Raw genomic sequence first — 23,914 nt, forward strand, 5'->3', positions numbered from 1 at the left:
TCTTATTTCCTCAAAGGCACTTCTGTTGCCTTTGAATACTGAACCTTTTACTGTCATATAATATTCCAGGAGAAGGTGAACACACTACGTTCCCTTGTATCTTCCTGGCAAGAAAAAAACCCACACCATTTTGGCTTAAGCAATATAGTAGTGATATTGGTGATGGAGCAATTGTAGTAAAAATGGAAAGTTTGAAGTTGCCTATCCAATGTAGGTTCTTTTATTTTGAGGATCCCAAATGAGATTGGGAGTTGTTACTTGTTACTCATATTCCACTTACATATGGTACTCTCTAGCAGAGGCATTCTGGCAGAGAATGGGAGAGTACTCTAAATTTGATGCTTACAGCCACCTGCTTCCCAAAGCCACAGACTTGATAGTGGGCCAGCTAAAGTCCTTACCATTAAGAAGGGAGTGAGGACATTTCAGGAGTAGATTTTAAAAAGTCAGGATGGAAGTTGTATAACTGCATGTCAAAGCCCTGATTCTTTGTGTGTGTGTGTGTGGAGGGGAGCACATGTATGACACATGTTGTTTTTTTTGACCCTCCTCTGCAAGCTTTCCTGAAAACAGGACTGTGGGAAGCGACTTGGACTCAGCTCCATGGAGTGCTTTGCACCACAGAGTGGACTGCATTCTTTTCTGCTTCTGATAAAATGGCAAGTCGCACTATTCTTAGCAAAAGCATTTTCTTGGCCATTCATGCCAGAGGGCTGAAATCTTGCCAGGCTGTCGGATCTGTTGGAAAAAGTCTAAAGAGAAACCAAATGTTGTGGCACAGCTAGATGTGTACGTGTGTGTGTGTGTGTGTGTGTGTGTGTGTGTGTGTAGGTGGGAGCATTGCGTTCCCAAGCAGGTTTGAAAGGGTGCTTCATCTGAAGATCTTTCGGGTCCACTCTTCTCCAAATAGGAATAAATTATTTATTTTGAACAAGCAGGACAAATGAACATAAAACCATTGGAACCATGCAGTACAACGCAAGGGTTGGAAGAGAATTCTATGGTGAGTTGCAGTTCCGTTTGGGCGGGAGGAGAAAAGTGGGGAGGAAATCTGAGGACATATACAGTCAAATTAGCAAGCCAGAAGAGAGAACTCATAATTTTTCCAATTGATAAATTCCCTATATGCAGTTAATGTTTTTTTTTTTTATGAGAATAGCCTGGAAAAAAAAAAAGAAGACCCTACTTTCAGTCGGAAAGAGCATGTACCTTCTAGTCTTTCCATGAGGAAAAAAGGGCATCCAGTATGACCGTCCCAGGTCTGTCCAAGCTACCATGGTCTTTATTGCTGTTATTTTCATTACTTTTCAGCAGCATTCCCTTTTCCAGTCTTTCTACTGCTTCTTCGTGTATCACATTGAAACATTTCAACCAGATAATTCTTGTAAGTAATCAACCACGTGATTGTGCCCATTCATTCTTGCCAGGTCTAGCGGGCTGTGGTCCCATCTGTCCAGATGATCAAAGCGAGCCCCCCAGTGGTGTAGGAGCTTCAAAGTGTCCAGGAATCCCTCCCGGCTCACGTCATGGGCTGGCATTGCACCTGTGGAGGGGTCTGGCCGGTTGGGATCTGCTCCTCTCTGCAGCAGCAGCTCTGCCATTTTGGAGTTTCCCATCATCATAACCTGGAGGGCAGAAAAAGTAAAAAGCTGAGTGTTGACTGGGCAGCTTTTCATGCTTGTCCTCTATAAACTTTAGCTCCCTTTTTGGCAATAGCCAACCTTATCTGGTCTGTAACATCCTAGTTTTAAATGGAGCTGCTCTGATTTGAAGATTTTATTTTTTAGTCTCCTTCCATCTTCACACATCCATATAGTCCCCAAAGCGTAATTGTAGTCTTTAAAACAGAACGAATCTGGAGCTATACCTTTGGTCTTAAAGCTTGCAATGGGATAGGACAGAGTAAAAGAATGAAAAGAGAGAAAGTGGTGGTATTTTTTTTGTTGAAAGAAGCATCTCAGATAGCAAGGGTTTCATGCCTTTGGATGGGGTCAGTGGTGAAATCGAATTTTTTTTTTACTACCGGTTCTGTGGGTGTGGCTTGGTGGGCGTGGTGTGACTTGGTGGGCATGGCAGGGGAAGGATACTGCAAAATCTCCATTCCCACCCCACTCCAGGAGAAGGATACTGCAAAATCCCCATTCCCTCCCCACTCTGGGGCCAGCCAGAAGTGGTATTTGCTAGTTCTCCAAACTGCTCAAAATTTCCGCTACCAGTTCTCTGAACTGCTCAAAATTTCTGCTATCAGTTTTCCAGAACCTGTCAGAACCTGTTGGATTTCACCCCTGGATGGGGTGTAAGACTATTCTGAACACTTGCAGATGGCCTCTGAAATTAAATTAATCGCAGGAAGATGAAGTCCTGTTTCTACTAACAGTTATAGCAACTGCATAATGCTATGTTAACCCCCATCTTTCCTTCTGATCTCATTTCCAGCAGAGGTCATTTTGCACACCATGACTTTTCTCCAGTGAAATAGAAAACATGATTGTCTAGTGGTTAACCAATTTCAGTTACGTTTTTTTTACAGAACTTAGTTATTTAGCACAGTCATAAAGTGATTTGTTGGGCTTTTTAATACCCTGATAACTCCCCTAGGGCGTGTTTCATGGTGCCTGTTTTATTCATAATTGCACATTTGTGGTAGAGTCATCTTTCCATCTTTCGGAATTTCAGAATGTCACGTTGCAATTTTCCCCAATGGAATGTTGGATGAAAAATGGACAATCTGCCTAGATGAGTTCATGGGGAGGTCTTCAAATTGCCCAACCAATCCACATCACATGTGTTCCAGCATCCGGAATGAAATGCATTTCCCCATTGGCTAATGATGTGCTAATGGGACAACTAAATTAGAAGAGAAAACCGATCAGCATATCTACAACATCTGAAGACCTGCAAATCTGGCAATGGGTATTACATCAGAGGTAAGACAGATTAGTGATGTTGACACAAGGATGAATTAAAGCCTTATATGGTTAGTGGGAAACTGACATGAGAAAAGGCCAATAAGGAACTTGGACTATGTTTCTTCTCTCTTTACTGCTGAAGAAAACCAGGGTGTCTAGCTTTGATACTAAAGTCATATCCTGTAAGAGAAAGGGATATTTCCATTGTGGCTTGTCTGACCTGTTTTTTCTCCCTGGTTTTTGTCAGTGGTTAAAACTTCCAGAAATAAAAAAAGATTTGCCCCATTTTATTCTGGCCCCTTTCCTTTCCCTTGTCACTATGTTTACTGGGGAACGGTCCCCTTTCCTTTCCTTTCCTTTCCTTTCCTTTCCTTTCCTTTCCTTTCCTTTCCTTTCCTTTCCTTTCCTTTCCTTTCCTTTCCTTTCTTTTCCTTCTTTCCTAGTAATTTCTCTGTAAAATGAGACAGTTATCTTTCAGTAATTGAAAGTATGATATTGGGACAGCTGAGATATTTTCCATCTAGGCCTTCTTTTGTGGTAGTGGGGATTACTTTAAATTCAGCATCATCTTCCTTTGGGATAAATATATTTATTTTTCAAATATATTTAAAATAATTTAAAATTATTTCAATTCATCTGTAATTCTAGGTCTGCCTTGTAGAGTTTAGCATAGTTACAACACACACACACAGCACAGCATAGCATATATGACATACCATATGCCATTATAAAAAACTACATATTTTGAAAACAAAGGGCTTTTCAATCAGACTTGAATGTATCAAATAACAATTGATAAATTATCAACAGATGAGCTGTCAGTTTTATTTTACTCACTAAAAGTAAAATATAATACCTAGAAATCTGAAGGAAAGCATATAATTTCTTTTTCTGATGGATGTGATTGGTTCATGGCAGCCTTATTTGTCAGAAAACTTCTTTGAAAAGAACCAATTTGGATAGTGGTGAAGTATTATATTGACACTGGGCAATCTCAGGGTCAAGTACACCCTTAGCGTAATCCAAACAATTCAAATAAATTCAATTTATTCTCTGTTACCACTGAGAAAATCTGGTAATTAAACATTTCTTTCTGATGTTCAACCTTAAAGAGGTTCTGTCCACCCATCCTACCATTCATCCAGGAAAAGCTCTAAAAATGGAGGGACAGACAGGGAGACAGAGACACAGACACAGAGAGAGACAGAGAGAGAGGGAGAGAGAGAGAAGGAGGGAGGGAGGGAGGGAGAGAGAAAGAGAGGGAGGGGTGGATGGAGGGAAAAAATGAATATCAAGGCTCTTATCTATTGTCCTTATGATATTGGCCTCATGTTGCCTACAGGGAATAATTTACAAGGATTGTTTTCTGTACTATCCAGAGTTCATATGTTATAATTTCAATAACAATTGAATAAGCACACACACAGACAGGATTGTGAGAATGCAGGAAATTAGGCTAGAAGTTCACAATCACTAGACAATTGGAATATATTGTCATCAATTTTCTTTAACTTTTCTTTTTCTTTAACTTGGGAAGTGGCTGATGTTCTGAACTGGTAATGGGTTCACAGAAGCTAATAAAGTAAGGCAATCAAGACACTTGAGGGATATTCCCATTAAGAAAGCAGGCAGACTCTAGAATAGGATTCCCACCTGTTTGGATGGATCATGCTCTCCTGTGCTCCTAAAGAATCTGGCTTGCAGTTTAGGAGATTCATGTTTAGCATTTGGAGGCTTAAATGGCAGCTGCAGCCAGGAGCCCCTTTATCCAATTTAAGTTGATGTACCAACTGCACGCATCTCTATTCTATTCCTGGTGAGATCAGATTTGGTCTGGGAAATGCATGTCTTAAAGGGAGCCAGTTTTGTGTTGTGGTTAAAGGCACCAGGGCTAGAAAATGAGCAGACTGTGGAATTTGGGTTCTGCTTTAGGTAAATGGGGGCCAATCATTCTCTCTCAGTCTTAGGAAGAAGGTAGCAACAAACAACTCCTGAAAATGTTGCCAAGAAGACTGTAGCATCTTGTCAAAGCAGTCATCAGGAATTAAAACTGGCTCCAAGCATATACACCAATACATGCTTTAGACTAGAGTCTATCCCCACTACTGTGTGAAGGTATTGTCCCATCTGTTTCATACCATTGCAGTCTCCCTGGAAGTCAGGTGCAAAGAAGCCTAAAAGATTTTACACATTTCATATCTAGCCTGAAACTTGTTGGCTTAAGGGGGGGAAATACCAACATTGCAAGAATTGCTTAAATATGTCTCATTTACAGGTGGGTGCAGATGTAGTCAGTATCATAAGGGACACATGGGGAAAAAAAAGTTGTTGTACTATGTTTGTGCTTGTACTTAGCTGCAAGTGGGAAATGCCCCTAGTTTAATCTTATCAGATTATTGCAACATGTGTCACAATATTGGGAGTTATTTCACCATAGTATTCAGAAATCACAATCGGTCCTAAATGCAGAAACTGTTAATGGGTATATGCCTCAAATAATACTGATCCTAAAAGGATTGCACGAACTATCAATCTGCTTCTGGGCACAATTCAGCGTTGGTGATGCACTTCAGACTCCTAAAGAAAACAGATAGTGCCAAGTGCAATATAGGCTATTTCTTCCCTAATTCTTTTGTCTAGATCACAGTTGTGGCAGAGAAATATTTGATGTGACAAAAGAAATAGCTTTTCCGAGGCCTTGTCTCACCTATGGAATTCCCTGCCACAAAAGGCCAATCTGGTTGATATTTTATTTATTTATTTATTTGTTTGTTTATTTATTTATTTATTTCCAATTTATATACCACCCTTCTCCCTGAGGACTCAGGGCAGTGTACAGCCAGAATTAAGAACATGAAATACAAATATTAAAAAACAATTAAAATATATATAAATTTGGCCCAAAAATTAAAAATCACAAACCAATTAAAACATTTAAAATTTCTTCTTAAGCCAGCCCGGCTTGCTGGAAAAAATGGGTTTTAAGGGCACGGCGGAAGGCGCTGAGGTCTTGGATTCTCCTTATCTCTGGGGGCAACTGATTCCAGAGGGTAGGTGCCCTCACAGAGAAGGCCCTCCCCCTGGGGGTCACCAGCCTACATTGTTTGGCTGATGGCACCCTGAGGAGGCCCTCTCTGTGGGAGCTCACGGGTCGATGGGAAGTCGTCGGTAGCAGCAGGCGGTCTCGAAGATAGCTAGGCCCTATGCCATGGAGCGCTTTAATGACTGGATAAAACTTTTCTCTTTGGGAAGACATACCACAGCAGAGGTTAATGCAAAATGTTTCTTGAAGATGTTATCATGTTCGGGCCTGCTCTTATTTTTCAATATTTACTAGGTAAGCATATTGTTAGTTTGGTTTTCATTTCTCATTCATTGAGAATTTAATGTCAAGATTAAATTGAATCTTGTCCTGCTTTACTGTAAATTGTGGCTAGCTGCCTTCAGTGATGCAAATGCGTTAGAAATGTAGGGCGTACATTTAGAAGAGCATGTCTTGCCAAACACTGGGTTGTGCTAGGGTTTGCAAATATGGAAAGGGATTAGTTCACTTGCTGCCATTTCATTTTTTATTGCTTTTCTAATGCCAGGAATCAAGTGACTATGGATTCTTGTGTTATTTCACCTCATATGCTCTAACGTGTTCCTTCATTTCAGGGAACAATTGTCCCTGATCTTAGAAAATAGGAAAAATAAGTACCCCAGAACTGGCATCACAGAGAAGGCCTTTGCAAGAGAACCAGACAGGCAATAGTGAAAAAGTGAGATCCTGGAAAAGGCGTGGAGAGCAGAAATGAAAAAGCAGGAAGAAAAGTCTGAGACAAACAAAAAACAGACTAATTGGACAACAGGTAGAGAGTTAAATGGGACTGGGCACAGAGCCATCTTTATCAAGATCAAATATTGACATTTAATGTTATAAAAGACTGATAACGTCTACAGAAAGTCTCAATAATAAAACAGAATACAGAATAATAGAGTTGGAAGGGACCTTGGAGGTCTTCTAGTCCAAACCCCTGCTTAGGCAGGAAACCCTACACCACTTCAGATAAATGGTTATCCAACATCTTAAAAACTTCCAGTGTTGGAGCATTCACAACCTGTGGCGGCAAGTTATTCCACTGATTAATTGTTCTGTCAGGAAATTTCTCCTTAGTTCTAAATTGCTTCTCTCCTTGATTAGTTTCCACCCACTGCTTGTTCTGCCCTCAGGTGCTTTGCTGAATATTTATTTATTTATTATTTATTGGTTCGATTTATATGCCGCCCTTTTCCGGAGACTCAGGGCGGCTTACAATGCGTTAAGCAATAGCCTTCATACTTTTGTATATACCTGCTTAGTAGGGCTTTCGCCCCCCCCCCAAGCGGTGTTCTTTTTTATACAAAGTCAGCTTATTGCCCCCACAAACCGGGTCCTCATTTTACCTACCTTGAAAGGATGGAAGGCTGAGTCAACCTTGAGCCTGGTGAGATTTGGACCTGCAGTAATTGCAGGCAGCTGGTGTTATCTTAACAGTGCTTTAGTCTGCTGCGCTACCAAGGCTCTTGACTCCCTCTTCTTTGTGGAAGCCCCTGAGATACTGGAACACTGCTGTCATGTTCACCCCAGTCCTTCTTTTCATTAAACTAGACATACCCAGTTCCTGAAACCATTCTTCATATGTTTTAGCTTCCAGTCCCCTAATCATCTTTGTTGCTCTTCTCTGCACTCGCCGTGCAAATAAGATGCCGGGTGGGGCTGTCTCTCTAAATGCAAACGGGATCTGGGTAGGCGAGTACATTTTTGTTAAAAGAGATTTGTGAAGCCCGTTGGGAAACTGAACCAATCCAAGCAACAACCTCTCAAACTCGAACCCAACGTTTTACTTAAGTGTGACCGCGTTGCTGCTCCGAATGATGGATTTTCACGGCGATCGTGCGTGCGGGGTAGCCTTGCAGTTCAGCAAAACCGCGTCAAGCAAGCAATTCGACAGGACGGATCGCAAAAAAAAAAAAAAAAGAAAGAAAAAAAAAGAAAAAGAAAAAAAGTTTGAATTTCCGAAAAGAGAGCGTTTAATCTTTCTGAAGCAGCAAAGCTACGCGCGAAAACCAGAAAGAAAAAAAGAAAGAAAAACGTTTGCTCCAGCGAACGGGGCTATATAATCTAGCGTGTTTATTAGAGACTTTTGGCTAAGACTGAAGAGCTCGCTTTAATAAGCCCCAGTGACTTGAAAGGAAAGCAAGTCGGGAGGATTTAGTAAAAGAGGTGGTTGCAATGCAAGAACGGTTTTATCGATGTTTTGAGTGAAAGAAAGCTCCGTTACACGCAAGTAACAGGGTTCAGGAAGTCCCTTTCAGTACCTCAGTGTAAAGTTTAGTTAGTAGGAATTGGATATACCTTTTTTTAATGAAAAGAAGGAGTAGGGGTGACATGATAGCAGTGTTCCAACATTTGAGGGGCTGCCACAAAGAAGAGGGAGGGTCAAGCTATTCTCCAAAGCACCAGAAGGCAGGACAAGAAGTAATGGATGGAAACTAATCAAGGAGACAAGCAACCTAGAACTAAGAAATTTCCTGACAGTTAGAACAATTAAACAGTGGAACGACTTGCCTCCAGATGCTGTGAATGTTCCAATGCTGGAAGTTTTAAAGAAGAGGGTGGACAACCATTTGTCTGAAACCGTTTCCTGACTGGGTAGCGGGTTGGACTAGATTCTAGAATACCTCCAAGGTCCCTTCCGTTTCTTTTATTCTGTAATAGTACTAAATAGAGATGGTGACCCTGTGTTGGCTGAGGACGATTGGAATTACAGTCCAATGAGTTCAGAAAGGCAATCGTTAAAGGCAGGCTGCAAATTTACACGCGTGCAACGAGATAATGGACACCCTACCTTATCACAAGCACAATGCAATACCATTCCACGTGTAATATTCGTCGTTTTAAAGATGGCCTCACAAAATCAAGTTTTGTTTTGTTTTGCTCTCTGTATCTCCCGTAATCATACCGGTGACTGTTTTTTATCCGGTAACGGTCTACTCACACCGGCGAAGAAACGTGTAGATAAAACGACGAGACACGATTTAATCGAATGAACCCCAATTGCCACGGAATAGGAAAACGGGAATACATTTCCCGAAGCAAAAACGCTGATCGGACGATCGGGGAAAAGCCCCGGTATAATTGATCAGCGGCGCTTCTAGATTCAAAGTGTTTGCTGTTACTACCAAGACCGCCGTCTCTAACCTGCCTTTGTTGGCAAATTCGTGAACGCATTTTAAAGCTTTTGGAGTTGGGGAAAAGCTGCTCGGGGAATAAACTTTATCTAAAACTCTTATTGGAATGGTCTCCCCCCCCACTTTCTTTTGGGAAACCAACGTTTCTCTGGTTACCTCGAATTCTTAAAATCAAACCAGCATGATCTTTTCTTTTTTTTTTTCTCCCGAGAGAGGTAATGATGCAGACGGTATCTTTTGCAGAGCGATATTAAGCACTGTCCGTATTTGCGTTTTGGTCTTTCTAATTTAAAGTTTTGGAGCTCAATCGGGGAGACGGACACCGAGTAGAATCGTCAAGGCACAAAACGTAATTAACTTGGAAGGATAGAGACCTGCCATACACACGATTTCTCCGAAATAATTTCCGTCTAGGCTTCATAGGTAATTTCCACCTTGTGGAAATTACCTACCTTGTTTATTCAGAGTTCAGGCATACCTCGAAGATGAGACAATATGCCTGCACTTTCAGTTTCCAATAGTTTCCCCATTTAAGGGTCCTTAATTTTTTTTTTTCTGGATCACCTTAGAGACACCCAAGATTGCGCCACAGCTTGCAGGGAAGCTTCGCGAGAGACGAAAAATTGGCTTGTCCTATACAGTGAGTACCCTACTTAGATGGTTACATTTCGTTATTCCTTCGCCTTCAGAGACACATCTAAGCCCCCCCCCCCTCAGCAATTGTTTTGGAATAGAAATATCAGTATTTGGGGTTTTTTTTGAGGGGGGGCGGTATGGATTTCCAAGGAATGAAATAGTGCTTAGTTGCATTGCCTTTCCGAGTTTAGGAGTCCACGAAGTTCTCGTGCAAACAGAATCATAAAGGAAAAAGAAAGGAAAAATCATCTCCCTGCCTCCATTTGCCTCGCCATGCCCTTCCACGTTAAATCTATTTGCTGCAGTTCTGTATAGTAGATGAATATGACATGAGATTTGCAACTAGTTCCAGACTTTAGTAATCTGGGTTGTTTTGTAATAATGCTGGATTGTTGAGAAGGGTTCCGAATCAGTTAAGCAATACAGTGAGAAATAGTCGTGCATTGTTCTCAGAATGTGGCTCGAACGCAAGGCACATTAAAAAATATTAGCTCACTCAGCCTTGAGAAGAGAATATATCCTCCGATATGATCCTCTGAAAAAGAAATGCATTTTTTTCCCCTCCTGGCCTATGGTTATCCCCCCCCTTTTTTTTTTTGAACTGTCAATCTTCCTCAGAGAGGAACTCTAGGCAAAATGTCAAAATATACGAAGAGCATATAAAAATTAAAAATGTAGGAGGAGGCAAGGGTGATTAAATCTTATTAAAATTGATTAAAACGGTGATACATACACACATATTCTATTATATATCTATAAATATATATATCTTTTGCTTTTGAAAAATATATATATCACCCCTCTATTTTATTTCCCTTTTACTTCTTTTACTGCACACCCAGACATTCCTTATATAAAATATAATATAATTTGATCAATTTAGATATGGGGGGGGAATGAGTTATACTAATCATGAGGCAGCATAGTCTATCTTTCCTGCGAAATAGTTTTAATAATTATTTGGTAAAATGGATGGGGATAGAAGCATATTTAATATTTAGTCCTTGCCCTTCATTCTTGCCCTTCATTCTCTTATTTAAGTTTGTGGACATAGTCTTTTCTCTGGTTAGGTCTCGGACAAAAGGTTCTCCTAAATTTTGAAGCAGAGATTCGGTTCTGATCAAATGTCACACTGTCTTCCCCCAAGGGGTGGGTGGGGGGAACTAAGACAATAAGTACCACCTACAATAAAAACGGTCCGCCCTAAACAAAACTTCTGCTTCGTCTATTCAGGAGCGGCATATAATGTACTTTCAGAGCTGCTGACTCAGCTACGGTAGACACTCTTACGGTTCATGAATTAATTCTAAATTCCAAAGGACTCTTTAAGTGGCAGGAACGGCGCGTGTGGGAGAGTGAGTGGCAGGGAGAGCTAAGAGGGGGCTAAGCCGGGGAGAAAGAGAAAATGGAGAGATCGACAGACTTCTCAGGGTCCCTGAGGTCCCTCTTGGGCTGCAGCTCTTTACTCCGAGCCTGAACCCTGAGTAAAATAGCTTTCGAGTTAAGCTCGAGGCGTCTTGTATCCTGATCAAGGGCTGCAATTTTTAAGCGACCAAGGTGGAAAACAGACACCCGAAGGCAAAGCCTCCCGCTCCCCCCCCACCCCCCGACTTCGAGGTAAGACCCTCAAAGCCAAAGAAACGTTTGAAGCCCAGCATGCTGAGCCGTCAGGGGAAAGTGCAGCCGCCGCCTCCTCCTCCTCCTCCTCCCTTTTTACAGTCAAACCTCTGATCTTTCGGTCCAAGAAGGTCCCACCTGAATCGGGCTCCGGCCGAAGACGTTGGTGGCATTGGGATCCGCCCCGCTCTCCAGCAGCCTCGTCGCTGTCTCCAGATCTCCGCGGGCGGCAGCGTTGGCCAGTTGATTTGCCTGCCGCTCGTCTCCATTTGGAGCTTCCATGTTTGACCCAGCAGTGTTCTCTAGGGACGAGCGCCTAGCGCATCTGCCAGCGGCTGGCTCCGTTCCTTTTCTCTCTTGGACACCCGGGCACCAGTCTTGCAAAGATTCACGATCCGCCCTTCTGGTTTCCTCTCCAACTCCTCGGACAATCTCCTTCCCTTCGAGCTTACCGTCTTCTTCGGCTGTTGTTTGTTTTATTTCCTCCCACCGATCGCCTTTCCTCTCTTCAAGGTAACAGAACGAGTGAGGATCGTTGTTGTTCCCTTGTTCTCAGCCTGCCCGGGTTTAATCAACTCGCGCCTGGCCAGGCTGGGATTTAATTCTCTGGGAATTTAATTCTCTGGGAACTTTACTGTATCAAGGCTTCCGCTAGCGCCCTCTCTCGGTCGTTTATAGGGAAACAAAGCAAGCGACTGAGCTGCGGGGGCGCATGCGCATCCGCCGGTGCCGACGCCTGCTGTGGAACTTTGGCGGAGAATGCTGCAATTCTTGCCTTGAATGGAGCGTCCGCCTTTCGGTGCCTCTTTAGAGCTGCTCTGTCCCACGCCCGGAATGAGGGGCAGAATTCTGGATTGGGGGATTCCGCTTCCTCTTGTGATTGGACGGTGGTTTTGAGCAAAGTCCCCTGCGTGACGTAAAGGCAGCACACGTAGATGTTGGTCATAACGAAGTAAAGACACTTTGGCACATTTGCTCAGAAGTGAATCGGGCTATGCTCCCCCCCCCCTCCCCAACTTGTGTGTGTGGCTATTGCCCAGTTAACTGAAACTCATTTTTTTGCCCAGTGAGAGCTCTACGCTCCTTTATGGCCAGAAATGGTAACAGTCCACAACTCCACCCTGAAGCCTATGAGCAACTCGTCACGGGAGTCTTTTGACTTACCTGCGTATGTTTGTGAATGCGCCCGCGGATGTAGGTATGTGCACGCCCTGATTCCTTTTGTCTCCCGAATTGCTCTGTGCAATTTGATGTCGGACTGTCGAGGGTTAAATTCATCCAGTCCGACTTTTAAGCCGAAAAGGAATGGCCAAGAGTCGTTTCGTTTGGGGGACAGTGAGCGAGGAGCACAAAGACGGTTTGATGCTATTTCGTATAGGTTGAAATAGCCAGCTCGGTTTTTTTTTTTTTAAACAGGCTGTGATCAGTTCACACACGCTGCTAGAATAGGCTGTGTGTGTTAGGAGAACCCAACCTTTGACTTTGATATGTTGGGTGAACCTGTTCAAAATAGAAGAAGCTTCTTGGATGAGAAGCAAAACTCTTCAAAAGGAAAAAACAAGAAAGTCCAGCTGCCTCCTGAAAAAGCACCTTTGGGACAACCATGACTTGGATGACTGTGAATCTCTACAGACTTTCAGCTATACAATTTGAGATGAACACCCTTTGAATGGTGTGGGAGTAGGAATGGATTCCCAGAGGAAATAAAATTGCAGACTACAGGATACAGGAACCAGGAGCACTACTCAGGTGACCCTGAGGACACAGATAAGCCTCCAAGTGCTTCAAGGACCCTCTAAAACAGGAGTGTCAAACTCGTGGGCCAGATGCGTCATGTGCTGGCCCAGCCCCCGCCCAGTTTAGTGAAGGGGAAAAAAGTCCTGATAAGTCACGTGATGCCACCATGATGATGTGAGTTTGACATCCCTGCTCTAAAAGGATGCAAATGACCAGCTGTCTGCAAGGAATATAAATCCTTCCATTCCCCACTTTCCTGCCAGAGCTGAAGAAGCTTCTTGGATGAGAAACCAAACGTCTCCAAAAGGAAAAAACAAGAAAGTCCAGTTGCCTCTTGAAAAAACACCTTTGGGACTATTCAAAATGGGTTTGTGTGTGTGTGTGTGTGGGGGGGAGTTGGTGGGTTCAGGCAGAGCACTTAACTTAATTCTGTTTTGTGTGCCTGGGAGTAGTCTGACATATTTATGTTTTGTGTCTGAAGGATTCTCTTGTAAACATAGATAGCTCCCTCAGAAATACATCCCAATTTAACTAGCCGGATCTTTGTGTGCATTCCAGTAGAAATACCTGAAGTAACACAAAGCATGTGATTCAGAGAGCAAATAGGGCAGCCCCAAATAGTTCCCCACTCTTCAATCCACCCACTGGAGCACAGAGATAGTTTTTACAAACAGATATATTGCCAGAGCCCCCAAATAAGAAAAAGTTAACATTACCTTTGTAACAGCTAGCCAGTTCTATAGAGACATCCTTGGATTCTTTAGAGTTTGATGGTTCGCGCAGAAACAAGGATATTAACAAACTCGTTTTTCCAGTGACCTCATCATCCTTGCAGGCTGCAATCTGAACATTTGTTTTCAAGGGACCAAACTCACGGTTTGCCTGGCTCCAAGCTCACAAAATTTGGACTTCCTGTTATATCTCCTATGAAAAAGGATCTCAGGACAAGTCCAGACTTGCTGTGCTGTTGAACTGCCTTGAGTTGTCAGATGATTATACAGTCATCTGTATAGATGGTTATGCTAAATACAGCATAACCTTTGATTAGGACTCTTTACCCTGTTGTTTTTAGGGAACATTTTTATTTATTTTCATCATGCTTCTTTTTAGAGAGAATGTTTTGGGATGGGTGAGTGTGCCAACAGTAGGCAGGGGTGTAACCACAGCCCAAATGGAGTGGAATGGAATAGCTGGGTTTTTTTCTCTTTCCCCCTCTGTTTAGCAGAGTGCAGAGGAAAGGATACATTCAAATTGAAGCTTTGCTGAATTTCATGAAGCCTGACTATCATCAATACCTCTGCCCCCAATAAAACCCTTTAAAATAAAGGTTAAGGGCCCCTTCACTCCATGTCCCTGTTTTACATATATCCTACACCAGGGGTAAGAAACTTGCGGCCTGTGGGCCAGATGCGTCACGCTCTGGCCACGCCCACCCCCATTTTAGCGAAGGGAAAAAAAATGTCATGATATGTCACATGATGACAACGTGATAATGCGAGTTTGACATCCCTGTCCTACACAGCATTATCTTTTTGGTACACAAGGTAGTCTGATGGGGCCTGATTAGCACATGCTCACTTTTTTCACCTTTTCTGTAGATAATCAAGTTACGTGTGTGTTAGAAAAAAAGTATGTATGATCTGTTCTGGGCCAGGTAAATGAGCACAGGATGCCTGCTTGAAGTGGAGGTAGAATTTGATAGCAGTATTAAGATCCTATTAATCCTCCTGCCCTTGATGCTAATAAAAGACATGGAAAGTGAGTCCCATTGCCCCAACAAGTCTTTTATTTCTAGTGGCTTTGTTCAGTTTGAAGGTAGGAAGAGAGTTTCTAGTATCCTCTGGTTAGTTTATGGGTCTCTGATGAGCTGGATAGGAGATATTCAGGTGGGTGTGTGGGTCTCATTGCTGTGGTCTACTTCAGACTTCATGTATAAACAATGGATCCAGGAGTCTTGCTCTGCTATTTTGAGGGTGATCTGGGCTGTCAGAAGGACTCGGTAGGGTTTTCTTTACCTGGGCTGCAACGGGGAACTTCTGGTGAAGGACTGTATCCATACCCAATCTTGTGCTTTGAAGGGACGTAAAACATCCTTTAGTGACAAGGTTTGATCTGAGCACTCCATAGTCAGGCCAATTATGCATCTCAAGTAAGTCACCTCCTATGTAAGATATTGTAACTTTGTAAGTGTTGTTTTGTGCCTCCTGTCAGCTAGACAAGGCAGCAGATGGTGTGGGTTGATGATGCAACAGTCATCTTGAGAGGGTGAAGCCAGCAACAGTCACCCACGTACTAGATGAGGATGAAGCTACAAGGAAAGGCCTGCTTTTAGGATTTATGAAAAGAGAGTGGGTGATTTGATGTCCCCCTGAGGCAATGGTGTCCATGCATATGGCTGACCTTTACCTGTGAAGGTGGAAAGATATTAGGAAGCTGGGTCTACAGAGATGCTGAAAAAAGTGGCACAGAGGTCAATGTAAAAATATACAAAAGTATGAAGGCTATTGCTTAACGCATTGTAAGCCGCCTTGAGTCTCCGGAGAAGAGTGGCATATAAATCAAATTTAAAAAAAAAATGACAGTGAAGTAAGTGATGGAAGCAGGACTCATAGTCATGAATGTGGCTGAGTTTGGCACCGTGTGGGATGATGTAGGAATTAATATTCCTCAGATTGTGAACGAAGCAAGAAGTTGGCTACCTGACAGCATCTTTCTTAGGTTTTCTTACAGTGAAGATGGGGGTGTTGCAGAAGGAGGTGCAAAGATTGGGGTGCTGTGCAGGACCTCTTGTGCCAGATAGGCTTTAATCAATATGTGTGTGTGTATGTGTGTATATGTGTGTATGTATATATATATATGTATAAAAGCTGTTACTTCATTTAAAAAAAAAGAACACCCCCCCTTGCTATGTTTTTGTGGTTATAATTGAGTTCAAAGTATTTATGAAGAACAGAAACAGGCACTACAATTTATAATATTTTAAATTGAGCTCTTTTAAAAAGTGGTGATCTTCCTCAGTTTTTAAACATTTAAAAACCATTGCTGGAAGCATACTTTTTATAAAAAGGAGATAGAAGCAGAGAAACGGAGTCATATCAATTCAGTAAAGTAATACAATGTTATCATGACCCTGCTTGGGGCTGGATAAATCAGTTGAGTGCTTTGCAACAACCCTGAAAAGTAGACAAGTGATGATACTGAATTTCCTGTGTTTACTGTAGGTGTAAATACAGCTACAGCAATGTAGCTATAGTTGATTGCATTAGCAATGCAGTTTGCTAATGTTAATTCATATTAATATTAAGTTGTTAATAAACAGAATAATAGAGTTGGAAGGGATCTTGGAGGTCTTCTAGTCTGCTCTCTGCTCAAGCAGGAAACCCTATATTATTTCAGACAAATGGTTGTCCAGTCTCTTCTTAAAACCTCCATTGTTGGAGCACCCACAATTTCTAGAGGCAAGTCGTTCAGGGGTGGGTTCTAAATTTTTTTACTACCGATTCTGTGGGTGCATGGCTTATTTTGTGGGTGTGGCTTGATGAACATGTGACAATTCTTTAGGATTTAGCAGAGGTACTGGTCTACTAGGCTTTTAACTGCTTGCAGAGCTGTACCGATCTACTCATTTTGTTTTTGGTCTACCCATGTATTTTTGCAGACGCTGGTCTACCCATTTATTTTTGCAGGCATTGGTCTACCTATTTATTTTTGCAGGCACTGGTCTACCTATTTATTTTTGCAGGCACTGGTCTACCTATTTATTTTTGCAGGCACTGGTCTACCTATTTATTTTTGCAGGTACCAGTCTACTCATTTGTTTTCTTTTACGACTGATCAGCTGTAGGGGGGCCCTTTGAAGCCCCACGGCAAGAGTTTAAACAGTTTTTTTCCCTCTAGCCGATAGCTGGGACTCAGGAGGCAGCAATAGATTGGGGGTGGGGCCAAATAAAAGGTAAGAATAATGCAGGGAGGCTGGGGGGGCGGGGGGGGGCAGAACCGGTTCGGTGATGTCATATCATCACCGCTACTGGCTCGGCCGAATCGGGCCAAACCGGGAGGAACCCACCACTGAAGTCATTCTACTGATTAATTGTTGTAACTGTCAGGAAATTTCACCTTAGTTCTAGGTTGGTTCTTTCCTTGATTAGTTTCCATCCATTGCTTCTTGTTCTGCTTTCAGGTGCTTTGAAGAATAGGTTGATCCCTCTCCTTTGTGGCAGTCTTTTAGATATTGGAACACTGATATCATGTCACCCCCTAGTCTGTCTTTCTTTCTTTCTTTCTTTCTTTCTTTCTTTCTTTCTTTCTTTCTTTCTTTCTTTCTTTCTTTCTTTCTTTCTTTCTTTCTTTCTTTCTTGAATTTCTATACCGCCCTTCTCCCGAAGGACTCAGGGCGGTGAACAGATTAATATTTCATATACATATAATTTTTTTTTTTTTATAAACAGTAAATAATAAATTGAGTCAACTTCGTGTATCTGCTAAAACCTTGGCATAGAATTTAGATGTTTATGCTAGCCCTGCTTGTTGAAACAGAAAGGTCTTCAGGGCACGTCGGAAAGTGCGAAGATCTTTAAGGAGTGGTAGGATTTGCTAAGCAAGTTTGCAAGTTTCTCTTTCTCTTTTTCTCTCATATAAATTGCTCATTCTTTTATAGCTTAGTTCTTGAAGCTAAGATAGTGACACAACAATTTTCTCAAGAATTACAACTGAGAGGATAGTTAGAGGAACTTAGAGGAAGGTATCTTATCTAATATCTAGAAAGAGCTGAGCAAGGGTGGCATGCAAACACCATTACAAAGTCAATTAAATTTATGTCCTGTGTTTTCCTCCAACATGGCAGTTAAGCTAGCTAGCAATAATACATAAGTGGGGGTATGCAAAATGTTTCATGGCTGAACTATTATGTGCTCAGAATAGCCACTTTTAGGTGTCCATGTCCAAACTGAAACACGTTTGAGCAAAATGTTTCTGTGTGGGGAGAATAGGAAGAAAGGAAAAGCAACAACAGAAAAGGAGAACTAGGGAAATGAAAGTGCTGTGAAGATAGAGAAGAAGGTGCCACACAATTGGGCAGGATCAAGATAAAAAAAAGCAAGACTTATCCAAACTTCAGTAAGGTATCCCCAAGACTTGATGTTACTGCAAAACTAGAACCTCATTCACAGCGAGTTCATTAAAGTAGAAACTTTTTGAATGATTTTAATGTTTATTTCTTGGTGTTTTGCTACTGAATTGCAGTAGAATTTCCTTTATCTCTTGATTATCTATGCTTAATTGCCTATTGCTTTCCCCAGAATTTCTCACTTTAGGGCAGGTAGGTCCTTAAATTTATCCACCTCCTCTAGACTTCCCAGCGCTGCCTTTTTCCACCTCTACATAACTCTAGCCCAGAGGTCTCCAAACTTGGCAGCTTTAAGACTTGTAGACTTCAACTCTCAGAATTCTCCAGCCAGCATAGCATAGCTGGCTGGAGAATTCTGGGAGTTGAAGTCCACAAGTCTTAAAGCTGCCAAGTTTGAAGACCTCTGCCCTAGCCACTCTTGAATTCAGTCACAGCATATCCCATTGATCCACCCATTTTTTTTCTTTGTTTGGGAGTGGCAGAAGAGGTGGCTTAGTATGTTACGCTTGAATTCAAGGGTGCCATGATACCTTAGGGAAAGGAAGGTCCTGTAAAAATTAACAACTAGAATCCATGAGAGGAGAAGATTGAGGGACACCAGTCCTATTTGGCCCATGAGACTCCTCCAGAAGTGTCTTCATGAACAGTGTTCTCAGTTTTGGTTTGGCCAAGCATGACCTGTCCAGAAAGGTTTGGCTGAACTTCTAAGAACTTGTTTGATTTCAGATTTGAAACAAAACATATTTTTCTTTTAAATGAAGATTAAAAAACAGAATCATAATTAAATATAAATAAAGCAATTGTCATTCCTTGCTTATAAGAGCTAAGTAGAAGGATCTAACCTGAATTCTGTGGCAGATGCTAGTAGTAGTTGTCTGCGTTTACATGACATGTTGAACCACATTTTAACCTAGTGTGTTGTGTGAACCTAGCCTATGAACTAAGAAAAATGAGATAGTAAATATAGGGGTCGTGGGGATGCAGGTACTAAGAAGGCCTTTGTTTATGCCCCTACTAAATGTGCTTCTAAGGGGGCATGATGGCTCTGTGGTTAAAGATGCTGAGTTTGTCATCTGGAAAGCTGACAGCCGGGTTTTAGACCCAAACTCCCACAATGGGGTGAGTTCCCAGTTCCTGCCCACCTAACAGTTTGAAAGCATGCAAATGCAAGTACATAAATAGGTACCACTTTGGTGGGAAGGTAACAGCATTCTCTGTGCGTTTGGCATATACGTAGCCATGCTGGCCATGTGACTACAGAAATGTCTTTGGACAATGCTGGCTCCCTTTGTTAAGAAATGGACATGAGCACCTGCCCCTAGAGTCGGACACGACTGGATAGGGGAAACCTTTACCTTTAAATGTGCTTCTAATAGTGAGACTGAGCTAAGAATAACTCCCAAAGACCTTAAAGACCAGGTAGGTTTATTTGGGAGAATGCCATTTTTCAGAGAGTCTGATCTTGTGATGTTTGTGATGCCATACAAGATACAACCCCCAGCCGCAAACCCTAACAGGAACAACATAGCAGCATATGCTGTGTTGCAAATTAACATCATATCCTATGTGGGTGCTTTACTAGTCCCTGAAAAATGATCCCAATACCCTTGACTCTGTGTTCCCCTCCTGAGAGTGAGTAAGTGGCAGTAAGTGCACATCCATTTCCTTTGATTCAGAATAAGACAGATGTAAGATTGTGACAACTACTACACCTTCTATGACGATTCTGTCAAGCAGCAGCTCACTTACCTTTTGAAGGACTAGTGAAGACATGCAGGCAGAGGGGCATTTCTTCCCTCTACCTGGGTCTCCCAGGGTCTATGAGTGATGACAAGGAAAATGTACTAGTTCACATCTGGTTCATGAGTAGTGGGGAAAGCTATTTGATAGCTTTCTGGTTCATGAGTAGCGAGGAAAGCTATTTGATAGCTTCTATGATGAGGTGCCCATCGTGGGGGAAAGAGTGCTGTCAGGTTGGTGTTTTCAGTTATGTAACTCCCTTGTTTTCCAGTCATCTGATGCCTTTATGTGTGGAAATTCACCTGACAGTGGTTTCAATCTCTGAAAGTTTCAATCTTTGAACTTTTGAACTTAAGAGCAACCAATCTGACATTATTTTGAGCAATTAGCTGGGAACAATATTTAATTCTGTGCCATAAAAAGCCCAGCAGCTGATCTGGCAGCCATAATATCTGTTTAAAGGTCCAGTTTAGGACATTATGTGTGCATGTGAAGATTGTATATAAGATCCAAAGGTTCTTATAGCGCGTGAATGGGTGGCGCCCTGATATCTCCATGTAAATTTCCAGGTTGCTGCAGTGCATGTCACCTGGCTCTTATCTATCAAGGAAGTAAAGGAAGAAGAGACATGAGGCACTGTTGGAAGCACCTAGTTAAGCTGAAACCGAAAGATGATGTGCATCTTGTGACTCCATTAAATACTTTTCTTCATGCTCCACCCTAGGTCTTACTTTGATTTGCTTGTTTGTATGATAGAGAGATGATCAAGTCCACATAATTGAGATTTATTTAAAAATGTGGTTAGCAAAATTCTGGTTTAGTACAAAGTTTATATTTTGTACTAAACTCAATTTATGTTTTATTACTGCTCCTCTATTAGTTCAGGGAGATCTGTAGTCAAAATGGACCTCTCTTTAGACACTGAGTATCAGAAAGTGAAAAGGAAATGGGGGTCTCTAATGTGAGGGCTCTGTTCACCTGGTTTTCCTCCACGTGCTGCTTTGCTTTCCTGTGCACAATTGGAGTGTAAAACACATTTGGAGTAAAGATAGGTTAAAGTCCAGTTTTCACTTGCAGTAAAGCAACTCAGCCCTCCCCGTAACATTCTTCTTGACACGAATTATTTCCTTATTAGGGTGGAAATATAATGTTAGCTGCAAAGAACCAGAACAACACTGTGAGCTGGTCAGAGAAGTTTCTTTATTGAAACTCGCCTATTTACAAGAATCCCAGCAGACTGGCTGCACTCTTCTGGGAATAACCAGATAAAGACTCCAAGGGTTTTAGTAGCATGTGTGTGTGTGAGTGAATGAGAAAGAGACAGAGACAGAGACAGAAAGAGACAGACAGAGAGAGACAGAGAGAGAGAGACAGACAGACAGATACACACACACACACACACACAGAGACAGAGAAACAGACAGACAGAGAGAGAGAGAGAGAGAAAGACACAGAGAGAGAGACAGACAGAGAGACAGAGAGAGAGAGAGAGAAACAGACAGACAGAGAGACAGAGAGAGAGAGAGAGAAACAGACAGACAGAGAGACAGAGAGAAAGACACAGAGAGAGAGACAGAGACAGAGAGACAGAGAGAGAGACAGAGACACACACACACACACACACACACAGAGACAGACAGACAGAGAGACAGAAAGAGAGAAAGACACAGGGAGAGAGACAGAGACAGAGAGACAGACAGAGAGAGAGAGAGACCGAGAGAGACCGAGAGAGACAAAGAGACAGAGAGAGACAGAGAGACGGACAGACAGACAGAGACAGAGACAGAGAGACAGACAGAGACAGAGAGAGAGAGGAGAGAGAGAGAGAGAGAAAGAGAAAGAGAGAAAGATCTCTGTCCCTTTCTCTTCAGCAGAGATTCCAAGCTAGTCAGTGTCTTAGCACCACCCCTCACTCCAGCTGCAGATTCCACCACAATATTGATCTCTATACTGATAATCCTTAATTTACAACCATCCGTTTAGTGACCATTCGGCACCGAAAAAAAGTGACGTTTGACCATTTTTCACACTTTGCAACATCCTCACGGTCACGTGAGCAAAATTTGGACGATTGGCAACTGGTTCATATTTATGACCGTTGCAGTAGCCCGAGGTCATGTGATCCTCTTTTGCGACCTTCTGACAAGCAAAGTCCATGGGGAAGCCAGACTTACTGACCAACCGTGTGACTAATTTAACAACTGCAGTGATTCACTTAACAACAGTGGCAAGAAAGGTCATAAAATGGGGCAAACAACTCTCGTTTAGCCACAGAAATGTTGGGCTCAGTTGTGGTCATAAGTCAAGGACTACCTTTATGTCATGATGGGGATAGGGCATTGGAATGGATATCTAGATAGAACAGCTATTTTCCTCGCTAAACTTTATCTCAATTGGTGATGCAGGATTTTTCATCCCGATAATAACCTCATATAGGATATAATTTGTTATGTGGACAATGCAGTGCATGAAGGTAAACCCCCCCTGGAGTCAACCCTGGCTCTTCATGAATATTTTTACAATGAACATATTTTTTTACAGCCTTGTAATTTTTGGAGGCTTGTACCATATACCAGCCAAGTCCAACCTTGTTTATTTTAACCAAGATCAGATAATGTTTGCTGCATCACATACCTAAAAACAAAGATGAGCCCAAGGGTAGGTAAACTTCTAATGATTTACTTTGACTCCTGTGCAAGTGTTTGGCAGTATTAGAGAAATGATTTTTCATCGCTTGCCTTCTAGGATGTTCTTTTTACTCCCCTTTTAACCAAAGCTTTGGCATTTTCTAGCAGCTCCCATCCAAATATTAATCTTGATTAAATTGCAAGTTCGGTCAAATCAGGTAGATCAATTTTATGTGTCACCAGTTTGATCAGTTTTATACGTACTGTGCTTTAGTAAGTCTTACTGAATTTAATGAGATTTAAAGTTCAGTGAAGTTTACTCCCGGGTAATGTGCATAGGATTCAAATCTTTATTTGTCCCAACTTACCTTCATACTGTTTCCCCATATGGCAGCATAGTTGCCATATGGGGAATAATTATTTATGTGCCAATAAATAATTCCTTAATTTTTAATAGCCACCTTATAGCAATAGTACTTAGACTTACAGTATATATCACTTCACAGTGCTTTGCAGCCTTCTCTAAATTGTTTACATAGTCAGCATGTTGCCCCCAACAATCTGGGCCCTCATTTTACTCATCTCAGAAGGATGAGTCAACTTTGAGCTGATGAGATTCGAACTGCCAAAATTCTGGCAGCCGGCAATCAGCAGAAGTAGCTTGCAGTACTGCATTCTAACCACTGCATCACCATGGCTCTTATCCTCTTATCCTTGTGTAACTGATGTCACTGAGGCAAACTACATATCAGATAGATTCAGTGCCATCGCTTTCCAGTTGTGTTTCTTACGGCAGTCATTTGCTTTGGTTTCCAGAAAAAAATTCTATGGAATACAGTAATGATCCAAATATTGCACATGCCAGCTGGCAGCAATTGGTGAGTAGATTTGAGTTCAGAAGACCTGGTCATAGATGGTAGTTGCAAGTCTACCAACTTGTCTACAGAAGACAAGAACCATGTGAAAGATTGATGAAAGGCTGAGATTGACGAAAGGTTAGGACCCAAGTTGTAAAGTCACACCAGGGGATCACAGCTTGCAAAGTACTAGGATTCAGAGGAGTGAAACCTCATTCCTTAACCCATCTCTATTTATTTCAGGAACCAAATAATGGAATATTGCATTATGGGCATGTCCCAAGTGATTGCAAAAGTGAACTACAAAGAAGTGCATGTATTAGAACTGATTTCTGTTGGAGCACTTGGATCACGAGTGGAAGAAGGGGAACATTTTTGTCACTCCTTTATCCTGGTCAGGTAAGTCGCTGGTTTCCATAGAGTTAACTGGCACCACATATGTCTGCAGGCAGG

General features: G+C 42.0%; 1 protein-coding gene across 1 annotated transcript; it reads right to left on the bottom strand.

Moving 5' to 3' along the window:
- Nucleotides 1-907: 907 nt before the first annotated feature.
- LOC117661543 (cyclin-dependent kinase 4 inhibitor B-like) lies at nucleotides 908-13,986 on the bottom strand. Its single transcript, XM_034410522.3, has 3 exons — nucleotides 13,829-13,986; nucleotides 11,514-12,282; nucleotides 908-1,625 (listed from the first exon to the last, which is right to left on the bottom strand). The coding sequence occupies exons 2-3, from the start codon at nucleotides 11,655-11,657 to the stop codon at nucleotides 1,368-1,370; spliced, it is 402 nt and encodes a 133-aa protein (XP_034266413.2). The 5' UTR covers nucleotides 11,658-12,282; nucleotides 13,829-13,986; the 3' UTR covers nucleotides 908-1,367.
- Between the last annotated feature and the right edge of the window lie 9,928 nt (nucleotides 13,987-23,914).

This window comes from Pantherophis guttatus, chromosome 2 (assembly GCF_059756535.1).
Source record: "Pantherophis guttatus breed Tessera chromosome 2, ASM5975653v1, whole genome shotgun sequence".
Lineage (NCBI taxonomy): Eukaryota > Metazoa > Chordata > Lepidosauria > Squamata > Colubridae > Pantherophis > Pantherophis guttatus.